Consider the following 17,500-nt stretch of genomic DNA (forward strand, 5'->3'; position numbering starts at 1 on the left):
CTCCACGTAAGCTAAGGACTGAAAGTGATCGCTCAACAGGGCTCAGACAGACACCACACACACACACCTGCCACTACACACACACACACACACACACTGGCACACACAGACACACCTGCCAAAGCTCACAAGCGTAGTCCTCAGCGGGCCCTTGTTCCGTTTTCCCCGAGTGTGTGTGTGTGTGTGTGTTTTGCTACAGTTGTGTGTCCCACGCGAGGCCTGCTGGGCCTCGTGAGTAAATGTCCACTCCGCCTCACTCTCTCTTCCTCATCTTCCTCCTCCTCCTCTCCGTCATGTTAAAAACTCTTTCTTTCTTTCTTTCTTTCTTTCTTTCTTTCTTTCTTCCTCTCTCTCTGTCGTTCTTCACTCCGTGGTCTTCGCGCGGTGGCGGTGGTGGTGGTTGCGGAGAGAGAAACTTTTTGGCTGTGGGTCTCATGCTAATTGGTCGACAAACAGCACCCGTGCGCGTGGTCGGGGGCCCCCCCTGGACCCCCCCCCTCCCCAGCACCAAATGTCTGGCAGAGAGGAGAGGCCTTCAGCAGGAGCCCCCGCTGGGCACTGGTGTGGACGCGCTGTTTGCAGGGCCTGTGTGTGTGTGTGTGTGTGTGTGTGTGTGTGTGTATGTGTGTGTGTGTGTGTGGACGCGCTGTTTTCAGGGCCTGTGTTCAAGCACAGCAGGGGACGGACACTCACTCACTCACTCACTCCCCTGAGCAACTACGCCACACACACACATATACACACATGCACATACACACACGCACACACAAACACACATATATACGCACACACACACACACTCTCTGCGGCTTTCACACTCCAGACGACAGCAGGCCTGGAGAGTCGGTCACTCACTCATTTTCTCTATCTCTCTTTTTTTCGTCTTCCATCCCCGTTCCAAATGCAGTGTGTGACAAAAAAGTTTTTTTTTTTTCTCTCTCTAACTCCTCCAGTTAATTAACACACTTTGACTTTTTTGTTGTCAGAAGGCAGTATTAATTAATGAAATAAACGTGTCAGTCCTCCGGTGCTGTGGACGCTGTGTGTTCGCTGGGCTGCTCTGCTCATACGAGGGCTTGGCCGCTGCCTGGGACTGGGTGTGTGTGGGGCACACGCAAGGTGTGAGAACAAGCTACAGCTCTGTCTGAGTTTCCCTGTCTGACTCCTATTGTCTCCTTCTGACTGCCTCGAGTTAGTGTGTGTGTGTCTGTCTGTCTGTGTGTGTGTCTGTGTGTGTGTGTGTGTGTGTGTGTGTGTGTCTGTGTCTGTCTGTGTGTGTGTGTGTGTGTGTGTGTGTGTGTGTGTGTGTGTGTGTGTGTGTGTCTGTCTGTGTGTGTGTGTCTGTGTGTCTGTCTCTCTGTGTGTGTGTGTGTGTGTGTGTGATCGGAAAACAATGAAGTTGAACTCTGAGGCACCTCTGTGTGTTGGGAGTGCTGCAGGTTATTGTGGGGAACATCTTTGACTGCAGGGGAGCCCTGTTGTTCTTTAGTCTCCTCGTCTAACTTTGTCCTCTGTATCTCTCCATCTCTCCGTCTTCTCATCTCCCGCTCTCTTCTCCTCGCGCTCTCTGTTCTCTCTTTCTCTCCATCTTTCTCTCTCTCTCTCTCTCTCTCTCTCCCTATTTCTCTCTGGCTTGTTCAATGTTCCTCTGCTCCCCCGCGCTCTTTCTGGCTGCTCTGTCTTTCACTCTCATCCTCATCCTTTCTTTCTTCCCTTCTCTCCTTCCTTTCTTCATTCTCTCTCTCTCTACATGCCCTTCCATCACTTTCACATTTCCTTTCTTCCCTCCCCCTCCCCTTCCCTCTCTCTCTCTCTCTCTATCCCTCTCTCTCTGGGCAGGCAGGAGAAGGAGGTGTTGGAGCGTTGCCGTGGCGAGGACGTGGCGGCGTTGACCTTCCAGTGGCATCATCGTGAGCTCCAGCTCACCCAGCAGCTCCAGCAAATGGACACGCAGCATGAGCGCACCGGTGGGGGGCCCCGCTACACTACACTCTCCTCCACTCCTCCACTCCTCTCCTCTCCTCCTCTCCTCTCCTCTCCTCTCCTCTCCTCTCCTCTCCTCTCCTCTCCTCTCTCTCTCTCTCTGCCCCCCAATTTACTTTGTACATCCATACGGCCCGGGTACGCACACCACAGAACACCACCCAGCCCATTTTTCCTCAAACACACACACACACACACACACACACACACACGCACCACACACACACACACTGACTGCAGCCCAAGCTTGGCCGGTCGGTGGTCGGCGGCGGCATCAGGAACACCTGTAACCTTTGGCTGGCCGAGGGGAACAGATGCCGGCCACCCCTCACACACACACACACACTCTCCGACCGCGTATTAGTTAGCATTTAAAAAAACAGCCCATGAAAGAGAGAGAGAGAGAGAGAGAAAGGGAGGGAGAGAGAGAGAGAATGAGAGAGAGGGGGGGAGAGCTAGAGGAGAGGGAGAAATGGCGATGCCCACTGTCTGTTGATTTGGGCTGCGCTGCTCCCACATCTGTTGCTCCATCTGGATGGCTGTGTGTTATTTACCTGTGTTTTCCAGAAACTTGACGCCATGCTGCTCGGCGGAACAAAGCGGCTCGGAAAACAAAGGGCTGGGCTGCTTTTGGCGCCGCGCGCCGCCACACATGTTGTCTAAAGAGAAGAGGCTTCAGAGGCGCAGCAGGAAGCTCTCCTGGCTTACGGAATTAGGCCTTTAATACAGCACACCACTTGCCTCTCCAAGCAGAGAATGGCCACTCTCACACGCTAATTAGCTTTTTTTCTCTCTCTCTCTTTTTTTTCTCTCTCCCCATCTCTCTCTCTCTCTCTCTCTTGCTCTTTCTCTCTCTGTCTGTCCAGCTCTCTCCATAAATGTCTGTTGAGCTTTTTCAATAGTTGTTTAAGACAGAATAGCCTCTAGATGATATCGGGGTGTGTGTTCTCTCTCTCTCTCTCTCTCTCTCTCTCTCTCTCTTCTGTTTGTTTTTCCTCCCAGTCTGTTTGTCGTTTAATCCCCTCTCTTCCCCCTCCTTTTCTTTCTTCTCCTGCGTTGTCTCTGTGGCCCGTGAAAACCCAGCCGTTTTCAAAGCTCACAGTCTAATTAAGATTCTTTAGGCAACTTTTTCACTAGCAAAATTAACTTTTTTTCCTTCTCTCTCCCTCTCTCTCTCTCTCTCTTTTTTTTAATTTTCACAGTGTGACCCAAATTTCTTTTTGTTGCTTTCTTCTTCTTTTTTTTCAAGAAGCGCATTCATCCTTTGCCTATTTCGTCTCAAACAGATTGACATCGGGAGTTTCTCCTATGAAGTCTTTTTTTGTGTCTGTTCTTCTTCTCTCTTGGTTTGACAGCCGGGACATGCTGTAGGCTAGCTAGCGGACTTAGCTCCATAGGATGTACAGCATTGTCTCCAACACGGGACATGCTAAACTCGCTAAGCTTCCTTGCTTCATTTGCATTCGGGTCCTGTCAAGCAGAACAATGATTCAAATCAATTGATCTGTATAATCACAGCGTCTTTCACATACGTGTATTACACACACACACACACACACACACACACACACACACACACACACACGCACACACACATACACATACATGCACACACATGTACACTGGCACACACACGCACACACACACTCCCGGGGCAAGGTAGCAGGCTTGCGTCGAGTGCCGCCATCTTGAGGCTCTTGAGATCTGAGCGTGGCCCTCGGTCCCTCTCCACCGACGCTCTCGGAGAACAACGGCGCTCATCAGCTCTCAGAGCGCGCCTATCAAAGCGCCGCCACGCGCCCGCACTTCCTCTTAGCAGCGCTGCGTCACCACGCGGCAGAGCAGGTGGGAGAAACGCGCACACACACACACACACACACACACACACACACACACACACACACACACATACACAGGGCCTTAACTTTTTTGCACATTTTGTTAAAAAAAAAAAAAAAAATACAGACATATGCCAGGAACAATACCATGCTGCTTTTCAAACGCGCTATCAAAGTGTGTGTTTGTGTGTGTGTTTGCTTTTTTTTTGGGTGTGCCTGTTTATGTGCATGGCTGCGTTGCATTTTGAAAGAGATGTCACAGCACAAATGATAGAGGGCAGGAGAGAAAAGAAAAAAGAGTAAACAAAACACACACACACACACAAACAAACAATGAATAGGGTTTTGTTCTTTGTAGTCTCATTCAGAACACTCTTCAGTTTTCGGCACTAAACAGGTCCAAAGTACACACATGCACGCGCACACACACACACACACACACACACACACACACACACACACACACACACACACCTACACACACACCTACACACACACACACACACACACACACACACACACACACACACACACACACACACACACACAAGCACATGCACACTCACACATTCTCAGATAATTTTTTAGAATATTCTGCATAATGGTGGGAGTGTGTTGATATTGTGTTGTTGAATCAGACAATAACTCATTGCAAGAACAAGACAAGAACTCTGCATCCTACGTCCACCGCCAAAACAAATAACAATAACAAATGTATAAAAACAATAATAAATGTTTCTTTAATTCAGTAAATAGTACATTTGGTTATTGTTAGGGAATAACTTCTTATTGTTGTGTTTGTGTAAATAGGTATATTATGGAATAGATTTCATGAAGCAGAGTACAGCGTGTTTGACCATGTGACTGACCCAAATGTCCAGAAGTCCTGTCCTTGTTTCTCCTATGCCAGCTCCAACTTGTTGACACATGACGTGTGTGTGTGTGTGTGTGTGTGTGTTTGTGTGTGTGTGTGTGTGTGTGTGTGTGCGCGACTGACCATGCTGCGTCTTTCAGTGGGCTGTTGGTGAGATTGATGCTCGGTGTGTGTGTGTGTGTGTGTGTGTGTGTGTGTGTGTGTGTGTGTGTAGGTGTGTGTGTGTGTGTGTGTGTGTGTGTGTGTGTGTGTGTTTGTGTTCTGACCATGCTGTGTGTGTGTGTTTTGGGGCAGTTGGTGAGATGGATGCCCTGCTCAGCTCCCAGAACGACCTCATCGTCCGGCTGAAGGAGGAGTGTGGAGGTCTCGGCCAGAAGCTGGAGGAAGTCACCGAGAGCAGCAGGCAAGTCCAGCCTGTGTGTGTGTGTGTGTGTCTGTGTGTGTGTGTGTGTGTGTGGACATGTCTGTGTGAGTGTGTGTCTGTTCTGTGTTTGTGTGTGTGTGTGTTGATGGTGGGAGGGGTTTGTGTTTGAGTGTATGTAGTCTGTGTATGTGTGTGTGTGTGTGTGTGTGTGTGTGTGTGTGTGTGTGTGTGTGTGTATGTGTGAGTGTGTGTGTGCAAGTGTGTTTTCTGTATATGGATATGTATGTACTGTATATGTAAGGGATAACGGCCGACGAGGTGACCGGTTCGATGGAAATAATGGCTAGGTGGAGGTTTAGAACTCCGGCGACGTGCGAAGCACGGAGACGGAGTTACCTCCGCCGTGCCATTATTTCCATCGAACCGGTCGACCTCGAAGGCCGTTATCCCGCTTATCTCCCGTTTGTATTCATCACATGTATATTTATTCCACCGTTGCCACTTGTGTAGTGTTAAAGGTATACTATGCAGGATTGGCGATTTCATCGCCGGTTTCGCTTTCACTTTTCATTTTCGCTCGTTTTATGCTTGCATATTTCTCTGCAGAGCTTCCCCTACAGCTTTAGCGTGTATATTTGACAAAACTCCTCAATCGGTCAGTCTGCCGTGCCTTTTCATGAGACTTTACATGACACTTCCTGGAGTAGAGCATGGGTGCGTGCCCGGTGTCTCCTGAAGTTGCAAGTGTGGTTTTACCGCTACAGACCACTAGAGCGGCCAAAAAAACCACTGTTCGACCGGTAATGACTCATTTAATCATATATAACAGTATGGAACGAATTGATTAACTGAAAAACGTTGCATAGTATACCTTTAATATCCTATTATAATGTAAACGTTTACATTGCTAAAACTGTCTTGATTGTGGAACTACTTTCCGCCACATATCAACTTTCTACTTGCAGGACAAAACTGCTGTCACTAGTTCTAAATGGATGAGTGCTAAGGCCAAAGGCCAGTCTTTAGTTCTAAATGGCTGGTTGCTACGGCCAAAAGCCAGTCGTTAGTTCTATCTCTCCCGTTGTCAAGCAGGCATATCCTAGGATTCTGATGAACATTAACTTTGAAAGATCGCTAATTTTCTTAGCCTATACTGCCACCCAAGTTAGCTCAGTCATATGCTACAATGTTACTTTGTTCTGCACGTCTGTATTTCAGCTTGGATGCAACGTGACAGTTCATTTAAACTTCGCAACAAGTTTGGCGAATTAATATTCAAGTGTGATACGGGCAACACATTGGAACTACTTCGAAGGCTACTACTTTGTCCTTCACAGTTAAGGCTAGTTTCCCAGAGCAGAGCAGACAATCCCATTGATATTGGCCATTTGGAGAGCAGGGGAGAGCCTGAAGGACAGCGTTAGTGGAGTGCATGGTATGGCCAGGCCTCTCTCTGCATGTGTGTGTGTGTGTGTGTGTTGATGGTGGGAGGGGTGTTTGCGTGTGTGTGTGTGCCAGCGCTTGCATGTGAGTGTGAGTATTTGAGTGGAGTAAGGATAATAGGAATCTTTGTGCATATGTCTTTTATGACCTCATGTGTGTGTAGTGCTTTATGCATCTTAAGTGTGTGTGTGTGTAGGCCGGTGTGTGTCTGCGTGTGTGTGTTTAAGTGTGTATATTGTGAATGTGTCTTATTTGTGTGTGTGTGAGAGTGTATTTCAAGTGTGTGTATGAATGTGAGTCTATAAACACCTCTTAAGGGTGTGTGTGTGTGTGTGTGTGTGTTTGTGTGTATTTGCGAGCAAGTGTGTGTGTGTGTGTTTTGTACCTCGGGCCTTAGGGGCACTCATCTGTTAAAAGAGCGGCGTGCACATTACCCACATCACAGCCCCCAATCTGCCACTGTCAGCCTGCACTCCCCCACCACACACACACACACACACACAACCCTAACACCCCACCAACACACACATGCATACACACATACACACACAAAATGTACATGCGTTCATACTCACCCACTAATGCACACACACACACACACACACACACACACACACACACACACACACACCTCCTCTCTTTGGCTGCTCCTTAAGAAGCCCGCTCATCTCCTTGTTACTGTTGCGTGTGTCTGCCCTTTTAAACTCCTCCACACACATACACACACAAACATTTCAATGCAATCATTCTGGTAAAATGCCATGGCTATATGGGTTTCATATAAGTATCAGTTTTGTAAGACAGTAAAATATGCCAAATACAGTATACTTTTTCATTACAATAAATATGTCTTTGTTGTTACTATGTTTTCAGTTTACAAATAGATAAATGATTTGACAAAATTATTAGTTTTGTTTTTCTGAAAATCCCTGAAAATCTTTTTTTTGAAAGCAAACTAGCAAATTGAGCCGAGTGTCAATGGACTAACCACTTTGTAGAAAAATAGACATCTGTCTCCTTTTTAATCTTGTGCTGGGTATTCTTTTTTTGTTTATTAATTGTAATTTCATTTGAACTTTGACAGTTACAAAACAGACATACAAAATTCATTAAAGCTAAAAAAAATAAAGTAAAAATAGACTGCACTAAGCAGACAAGCACAGACAGGAGCCAATAGAGGCTGCTGTAGATCTGAGTGTAATGTACTCCTTTCGGAGTTACAGATCCAGCCCTCAATCAAAGCTATCCTTTCTGCAGCCATGCGTCTGCACTCGTGTAAAAGAAGGTGATCTCCTACAATACAGTTAAGAGAGCGGATGGTGTGTGTAGTCTTGTGTGTGTGTGTGTGTGTGTGTGTGTGTGTGTGTGTGTATGTGTGTGTGCACTCGTGTAAAAGAGGGTGATCTCCTACAATAGTTAAGAGAGCGGCTTGTGTGTGTGTGTGTGTGTGTGTGTGTGTGTGTGTGTGTGTGTGTGTGTGTAAGAAGGTCTCCTACAGTAGTTAAGAGAGCGAATCATGTGTAGTCGTGTGTGTGTGTGTGTGTGTGCATTTGTGTGTGTGTGTGTGTGTATTTGTGTGTGTATTTGTGTGTGTGTGTGTGTGTTCATGTGTGTGTGTATTCATGTGTATGTGTGTGTCTGTGTGTGTGTGCGCGCCTCTCATTTAGCTGTGTTTGTTTAGTAGACTCCTGGTAGGAGTGTATGTGTATGTGTGTAAGAAGGTGATCTCCTACTGTAGTTAAGAGAGCGGAAGTCTGAGCAACAGAATCAAATCTCTTCTTTTTTTATCAAATGTAACTTTCTGCAGTATCCTTTTGTTTACATAGTGTGTGCGTATGTGTATGTGTGTGTGTGTGTGTGTGTATTTGTGTGTGTGTACTGTATATGTATGTATTTGTGTGTGTGTGTGTATTTGTGTGTGCGTGTATCTGCGTGTGCGTGTGCGTGTGCGTGTGCGTGTGCGCGTGTGTGTGTGTGTTTGTGTGTGTGTGTGTGTTCATGTGTGTGTTCATGTGTGAGTGTATTCATGTGTGTGTGTGTGTATGTGTGCGCGCCTCTCATTTAGCTGTGTTTGTTCAGTAGACTCCTGGTAGGATAACGAGGCTGTCTCTGTTCCTCCTACGTTCTCCGTTCCCCTGAGATTCTCTGTTCTTAATAAGACGTTAGAACGTGTTCTAATTACCTCATGCCGGTTCTTTCATCAGACTCCTATTAGGCAGCGTAGATTTATTCCATAGGATCTGGACATTCCGTCTGATCTCAGTGATATGATATCTCGTCATCTTTGACGCATTAATTAATTAATGCATGAATGCATGAATGAATGAATGAATGAATGAACAAATAAATTAATGCATTAATGAATAAATGATTGAATAAATTAATAAATGAATCATTAAATGAATGAAAGACTGATTTATTGAATGAGTGAGTGAATGAGTGAATGAATATGATATGAATACTACTTAAGCTGTGTTGTCTCTGGAGGAGAATACTTGGTCATGACCATGTAACACCAATATTCTGTGATTGAAGTGTCTGTGTTTTATGTTATATTCACACAATGCGGTGGTAAAAAGTAGTATTTTTATCTAGGTAGTCATCCTCTAAGAAATGTTTGTCCAAAATAGATATATTAGCAGGGGGCCTTTGAGTTTTTCTGTCGACTTGGTTTCTGTACCGGTAATTATTGGTAGATTCTGGAAGATATTGATTGTCTTTTCCTTATTAATATTTTTTTCTGCTAATTTGTTCATGTTGCATTCTCTTCTTTGCCTCTCTCTCTCTCTCTCTCTCTCTCTCTCTCTCTCTCTCTCTCTCTCTCTCTCTATGTACACACACACACACACACACACACACCCTGCATTGTTGTGTATCTGCAGGCTGTTTGGGCTCCTGATGCTCAGTGAGAGTGGGGGCCTGTGGGCAGATGAGGGTGCTGGGACGAGATCATTCCACACTGTTGCCCTCACCCAACACACACACACACACACACACACACACACATAGAAACAAACATGCACACAAGCATCATTTAACTCGTCCAGATATATGACCGCAAGTTCCCTCTCTCTCTCTCTCTCTCTCTCTCTCTCTCTCTCTCTCTCTCTCTCTCTCTCTCTCTCACACACACACACACACACACACACAGCCATTTCACTAGACCTCTAACACACACATCAGTCATATCAACAAAGTAGTTATACGGCCCTGTGTGTGCTTGCGCTACTTTTTTATTATTAGTGTGTGTTTATGTGTGATTTGTGTGCGTATCGTTTTGTACATTTTCTGTTTGGGGTGTGTGTAGGTTAGAGGTGGAACAGCTGACTGCTGAGAGAGCTTACCTGCAGGAGAGTGTAGAGAAGTTGAAGGCTCGCTGTCACGACATGGAGGAGCAGTGTGTTCAACACGGCAGGATGCACCAGCGCATGAAGAAACGGTACACACACACACATGCACACACACACATGCACAGACACACACTCACCCCCCCCCCCCCCCCCCCCCACACACACACACACACATTTACCAAAAGTGTGCACATACACAGACACAGGCACATGCACATACATATTCGCAACTGAACAGAACACACACACACACACACACACACACACACACACACACACACACACACACACACACACACACACACACACACACACACAAACACACACACACACACACACACACACACAGACAGACACACACACACAAGCTTAAATGCACTTACTGACACTCAAACAGAGACACATGGATATATAAGCATATTCACACACCTTCACATTTTCCCAATCAGTGCACAGAAACACCTGTGGTGGGCCATTACAGACAGGTGGGCCAGATCTGCTATGGTCAGGAGTGTGTGTGTGTGTGTGTGTGTGTTTGTGTGTGTTTGTTCATATATACATTCATGCTTGTGTGAACAATGTGTTTGTGTGTGTGTGTGTGTGTGTGTGTGTGTGTGTGTCTGCGTGCACATGTGTGGGTGTGTTCATACAGTACATACAGTACATGCCTGCTTGAGTGAACGGTATATGTGTGTGTGTGTGTGTGTGTGTGCGCTGTGAAGGGTGTGTGCTGAGGGACTGGGCCTCTGGCGTGCTGCCCGGCGGAGAGAGGGTTGTGTGGGCGAGCGGGCGTGGGTGTCTCCGTGGTAACAAGCGTCCGAGAGGGGGCCCTCCGTTGGGAAGCCAACATCCTTCTGCTCCACGAGTACAACACTACATATTGTTCAACACCCACGACTGCAGAGAGAGAGAGAGAGAGTGAGAGAGGGAGGGAGGGAGAAAGAGAGCGAGAGGTAGAGAGAGAAAGTTTTCAGGCACTCACAGCTGCTGTTTAGTGTGAAGAGTTCTCTCTTTCACTCTCTTTCGCTTTTTTTCTTTTTCGCTCTACCTGTCTCTCATACCAGGTGTGTGTATGTGTGTGTGTTTGGTAAGTGCCTGGGTGGTATATCACTGCAACCTAGCATCTATGGCATGGAGGTCAAATAGTAATACGAAATATCAAATCAAGAATTGTTTCCTTTAATTTCCTTTTTAGTTGGTCTTAATTAGTTGTCTTAATTACTTGTTTCAATTGCTTCAAGTTTACTTTGTAGTTTGCTTTAACTACTTTTTAAATTATTATTATTAAATGCCCCCATGCCTTTTTTTTTTTCATTTTCCACTATTCATGATCTCATTTAGGCAACCTCTTAAAGGCACAGTTCTCCCAACACCACAAATTATTGTAAGATTACTGTTATCATTGCTTAAAAAATATTATCTCAATTAACACTATTTGCTAATCATTAATGATTATCTATCAGCTGATCAGCATGCTGGTAGACTGTATTTGGAAGAATACTCCTTCTATGCTGCGATGTTTAACGATAGCTAGCGCTTACCTCTGTCTGTACGGCTCATTGGTGGTGATTGAGTTATGCCAATAAAGCTCCATTGAAATTGAAATTGAAAATGTATATACTGACAAGCCCAGCATACTGCAGGTATAAGTAGACAGTGCCCTGGTATTTGTTTAGATGGAAAGGATGGCTCACTCAGTCAGACTCAGGTGTGTGTGTTTGCTTGCGAGGGTGTGTATACATGTATATATTTCCTTTTTCTCGGTGAACATCCGAATGTATAATGCCCAAACAGCCACCTCCGATGTGTGCTGGAGAAGAGGGGAAAAAAGAAGAGAAGAAGGAAAAAAGAAAAGAAAAAAACTGGGCAATCTGTGCCGTGAAGAGCGGGCGTCCGTGTGGCGCTCAGGCAACATTTGGAAAATCAGCTTGATTTATTTTTACATTCGGACGCACGAGCCAAGCAACACAGGGGTTTCAGCACACAGCGTTTCGCTCCTTCGCCTAATTTATTTATTTTTCGCTGGGTGTATTTGGATGTTTTTCACAATCCTCTCTCTCTCTCTCCCTCACTCACTCTCCATTTCTCTCTCTCTTTCTCTCCATCTCTCTCTCCATCTCTCTCTCTCTCTCTCTCTCGTGGTTGGGGTGAGAGCCACAGGAACTTGGCCAGTTTAAATGGGAGAGATGCGTTGCAGTGTTGGCCAGGCGCTTGCGTTGTGCTGTCTATGGCAGGGGAAGGCTTTAGAGAGGACATCAAACACATAACACGCGCACATATGCAAGAGCAGAGGCAAATGCTATATTTAATTTCACAAAAGCACTCCCAGGCACTGGTCTGCAGTGAGCATCGGTGGCCCAATCTCTCCATTAAAGGAGTTTGGCGTGTAGAAGCTCCATCGTATCGCATCTCTCACACACACGGTGTATGAATGAGACGCGTTTATATTTGTGTTGTGATGCCATCAAAGGCTCCATTCATTTCATTGGTTACCCATACTGCTCCGTAACCCCTGTTTTACGTTTTTTTTAATACAGTGGCTATAGTAAGTATTCATACCCATGCTAAAGTTGACTAAAAAGAGGAATATAAAATCATCTTTTGAGAATTGATTGTAATGCCTTAATTCAAAAAATGAGTAAAAATCAAACCGCTAAGGACACTAATTTTCTTTGTGATTGAAGAATGTATCGTAAATAGATAAATGTTCTTCCTTAAATACAGGGAGCATAAGTAATTGACCCCTATGTTAAATTCCCATTGGAGCAGGAGGATTTTTAATATGTTTTTATTTTTAAAGGCCAGCTATTTCATGGATCCAGGATATTATGCATCCTGATAAAGTTCCCTTGGCCTTTGGAATTAAAATAGCCCCACATCATCACATACCCTTCACCATAGCTAGAGACTGGCATTGTGCTTTTTCCAGTTAGCCTATTAGCCTGTTTGATTTGCATTGAGCTCAATGAGCATCAAACAGGCTAATAGGCTAACTGGAAAAAGCACCATGCCAATCTCTAGCTATGGTGAAGGGTATGTGATGATGTGGGGCTATTTTAATTCCAAAGGCCAAGAGAACTTTATCAGGATGTATAATATCCTGGATCCATGAAATAGCTGGCCTTTAAAAATAAAAACATATAAAAAATCCTCCTGCTCCAATGGGAATTTAACATAGGGGTCAATTACTTATGCTCCCTGTATTTAAGGAAGAACATTCATCTATTTACGATACATTCTTCAATCACAAAGAAAATTAGTGTCCTTAGCGGTTTGATTTTTACTCATTTTTTGAATTAAGGCATTACAATCAATTCTCAAAAGATGATTTTATATTCCTCTTTTTAGTCAACTTTAGCATGGGTATGAATACTTACTATAGCCACTGTATAAATATCTAAAATAATCTGAAAATAATTGCAAATCTGAAAATGTGAGTGAATTGGGAGCATTCCTTGAAGCACACAAGAAAGCATGTACTACTATTCTTAAGATTTCATAGCCATGACATGTTTTGATTTGTGCTACAGTATTGCTTTATTTCAATCATGAAATGGCACTATTTATAGTTAACCATTTTTGCCATTTTTATAGGCAATCGTCACTGTCCGACTACCATTATAGTATAGTGTACATATTTATATAATGGTATGTGATGGCATGCCAAGGGGACATTAGGACGCTGGTTTGTGCGTGTGTGTGTGTGTGTGTGTGTGTGTGTGTGTGTGTGTGTGTGTGTGTGTATGTGGGCGCCTTAGTGCATGTCGGGGAAAGAGAGATTTTTGTTTACGGTTGCAATGTAGAGAGTCAAAGTCATCTCCTCAGTTCATAAATATGGGCTAAAGTTGTTCATTTGTGAAATCTATTTTTTGTACTTTGTGGACTAGTTTTGAGATTATAGCTGGTGATCTTTTTAATGGGCTGCGTATCTGTAAATAGCTGAAGTAGCAGCATTGTGCTCAGTTTTTATGCTGGCCTCAGTAATGTCTTAACAGTCCTCTAGCAGCAAAGAGCATATTGGCTCATTTGAAGTGTGTATGTGTGTCTGTGTGTGCATTTGCATATGTGTGTATGTGTATGTGTGTCTGTGTGTGCATTTGTATGTGTGTTTGTGGTGTGTGTGTGAGTGTGAGTGTGTGTGTGTGTGTGTCTCCAGCTCAGAGCGGCTATAATGGTTAATGTGATGCTGTTAAAAGTAATGTGTGCCGTCTTGTGGTGCTTGCTAATGGAGGGGCAGACTGCTACAGAAGCTGACGGCAGGACAAATGGGTGACGTTGCAGGAACTACTGAACTTGTAGTGTGTGTGTGTGTGTGTGTGTGTGTGTGTGTGTGTGTGTGTGTGTGTGTGTTATTGTATGTTTTTATCTATCTGAGGGAGTGAGTAAGTGAGTTGTTCTCATAGTTAAAGTTATGGTGAGCAGATGCTGTTTGTTGGTTGGTGTAACTGTGTGTGTCTGTGTGAGTGAAGAATTGCGCGTGTGTGTGCGTGTGTAGACAGCTTTGCTCTGTGTTAGCTCACTTGTTGTTTTACCTGCCTTCCTCGAGGGCACGCACCAAACTCCACATCGCCCTGGCAACCCCCCTGCAACAGCCAGAGTGCCCCTTTTCCAATTATCACCCCTGCTCACACACTTACATTCATTCACACTCACACACACACACACACACACACACACACACACACACACACACACAAACACACTTACAGTTATGCATTCACCCTCATATGCACACACAGAGTCTCTTGCGTGCACACACACACACACACACACACACACAGCCGTGCCTTAAAGGAGAACAGAAGTGTATACACAGATGTGCAGATTAAGCCACAGGCTTCTGCCAGCCATATGGAGGAGTAGGGAAAGATGGCGAGAGCGTCTGGGCCATGAGAGAGAGAGGGGGGAGAGAGAGAGAGAGAGAAAGAGAGAGAGGGGGAGAGAGAGCGAGAGATGGGGGGTAACGAGTAAAGGCCATATGTGTTCAGCTAAGCAGTTGTTTAAGTCACATTTGAAGAGAAGGAGAAAGAGAACTTTTGTGTGTGAGGGGTGAGGTGGCGTGGGGATGGGACTGTGTGTGTTTGTGTGTGTGTCTGTGTGTGTGTGTTTGGGGGCCATCCTCACGGCTGGGTCATCTTCAGGGTTGAGTCATCCTCATCTGGCTCTCTTAGGGGACGTGCAGACTACTGTATGACTATGACTATGACTGTTTTGGCAGCTATTGGCATTAGACAGTGTTGTTTCCTCAGCTTCTTTTAAAACACCATCAACCTTTTCTGCAGCTCAGAGCTGTTTTTAAAGTTGTTTAACTTCTAGCGCTATACTGGACATCATGCTGTTTTTTGACAGCGGACCCTTTGCATATCACAAAAAGGTGACAAACACAAGTTTTTAAAAGACTGAAAAAGCATTCTGTTCAACTTCTCTTGTCAAAAGAAAGGTGTGCTCAGTATCCTTTCCTTACACACATTCACACACTACAGAAAAACATTATTGACATACACACACAATCCTGCATACAATCCTACACACCACAGATGCACATCCACACACACACACACACACACACACACACACACACACACACACAGAACCACTTCAATGACAAAGTTCTCTCATTGTGAGAGATTGTGCACAGACATCATACGCATACAGCTCAGATGTACTTCCTAATTCCCAGTGGCACACACACACACACACACACACACAGTCCCAACCCCACGCCACCCCACCCCTCACACAGGCAGAAGCAAGCAGGCGCCTCACTGAACTTTTCATTTGCAAATTAAGTTGGCAAAGAAATAATGAGATGCTGTGTGCGTGACCGTGTGTGTGTGTGGCCGTGTGTGTTTGTGTGTGTGTGTGTGTCTGTATGTGTGTGTGTGTGTGTGTGTGTGTGTGTGTGTGTGTGTGTGCCTTCCTGTATTAATAGCTTTTGATACTACCTCTTAAACCAGCTGGTGCGTTAACATCTGTCCTCTTCACTGCCAGTTCACCCTGGTATTCATTTTCAGGTGTGTTAGTTATTGCCGGGTGTGTGTGAGGTGTGTGTGTGTGTGTATGTGTGTGTGTGTGTGTGTGTGTGTGTGAGAGAGAGTGTGTTGGGGGGCTTCCCAAGACTAAGGCTTCATTGTGAGAGGTGAATTATTATTCATGAAGGTTTCTTAAGCTTAACAGCTGCTGAAGCATCTGCATTAGTGAAATTAAGCCTTAGAAATGATGCGTTCTGTTGTAGGAACTAATTTATACCTTGGTATTCGTTCAACAAGAGTATAATTTAAATGCGAGTCAGTTTAGTTCAATTTAGTTCAATTATTCAGTTTTGTGTCAGAAGTGTTTGGTGGCTTAACTACAGTATAACCACAATGCAGGGATTGCTGTATGCTGGTGATAGAGTTTTTGTTCCATAGCCATTTTGTTATTTTTAAAAAAACATTCCGAAAAAAAGCATGGCATTCATCCTGTAGTTGAAGCTGAAGTCTTTTGGTGGTTGTGCCTTTATTGAGTGTTGAATAGTGGTGCTAAACACACCTTCTGTGCTCTTTGGTTTATGGTTTGTATATGCAGTGTGTGTGTGTGTGTGTGTGTGTAGATAGACTCTCTCTCTCTTATGAGCTCCATGGTTTAGATGCAGTATGTGTGTGTAGATAGACCCCCTGTGTTTGTCAAGTAGCATTTCTGTGCCACGCTAGCTTTTCAGCTAAACTAAACTAACACAGTGTGATGTGTGAAAACAAGCACCCCTCTGGGGACATGAAAGACTATCTATCTAACCAAACTAAATTAAAGGCCCCTATCAGCTTGTATCAAATACTATGGGAGTGAAGGATATTCTCTTCCATCAAAACCAAACTTGGGTAACAAAGAACTGTAACAGGGAGCAGAATAAATAGCTGTGCATTAATTTAAGAACTTCAACAATTTTTTTTCATTATGCTAAAGTATTCGAGTAGCTGTGGACGAATGTGAAGCACACATGTATGTTTTTTTGTTATTGTCAACACCTCGCATCCATCCATGAGTCAAGCTCTCTTGAGGAGACCACTGCACTTTTTTCTGATGTTGAATAAGTTGACGGGAGTATTCAAAATTGAGAGATCACTGCAAATTTGAATATATACTTGTGTGTGTGTGTGTGTGTGAGACAGAGAGAGAGAGAGAGAGAGAGAGAGTGCGTAAGAGACCACTGCAAATTTGAATATGACTGGCAACTCTCATATCTCATTGAAATCTCACTCAGCAACCGTATAATGACATCATAATAATGTGCAGTGGTCTATTGTGTCTTTTCCAGAGCTGTAGGTCAGACAGGTGTCATATGTTGCATTCACGGGCATGTAGGATGTCGGAGGATTCTATAGAACTCTATTGTTACGGTAGGCGACGTCAGGTCTGATCGAACGTTTAATCTCGGACCTCCCACCTTGAAGTCTGAACTTTGGGAGAGCTCCCAGAAGAACGTTATTGCATAATTCGGTTATTGCATCATTAGGTTACCATAGAAATGATTACTAGCTTCCACAAACGGAGGTTTAACAAACACAGAGTTAACGCTGAACTCTAGGTTGATTGACCCTGAGCCGACTAAACCAGAGCTGTCAGTTCCACCGCACCGGTTATGAATTAGTTTAATCAACACGGGGTTGGT

General features: G+C 44.6%; 1 protein-coding gene across 1 annotated transcript in view; it reads left to right on the plus strand.

Annotated features, from left to right (window-relative positions):
* Window positions 1–17,500, plus strand: part of sdccag8 (SHH signaling and ciliogenesis regulator sdccag8) — a 70,813-nt gene that overhangs the window by 36,500 nt on the left and 16,813 nt on the right. Inside the window, 3 exon segments of the mRNA XM_062519036.1 lie at window positions 1,840–1,967; window positions 4,990–5,098; window positions 9,810–9,941. Of these exon segments, the coding sequence (XP_062375020.1) occupies window positions 1,840–1,967; window positions 4,990–5,098; window positions 9,810–9,941 (369 nt within the window).

This window comes from Sardina pilchardus, chromosome 18 (genome assembly GCF_963854185.1).
Source record: "Sardina pilchardus chromosome 18, fSarPil1.1, whole genome shotgun sequence".
Lineage (NCBI taxonomy): Eukaryota > Metazoa > Chordata > Actinopteri > Clupeiformes > Clupeidae > Sardina > Sardina pilchardus.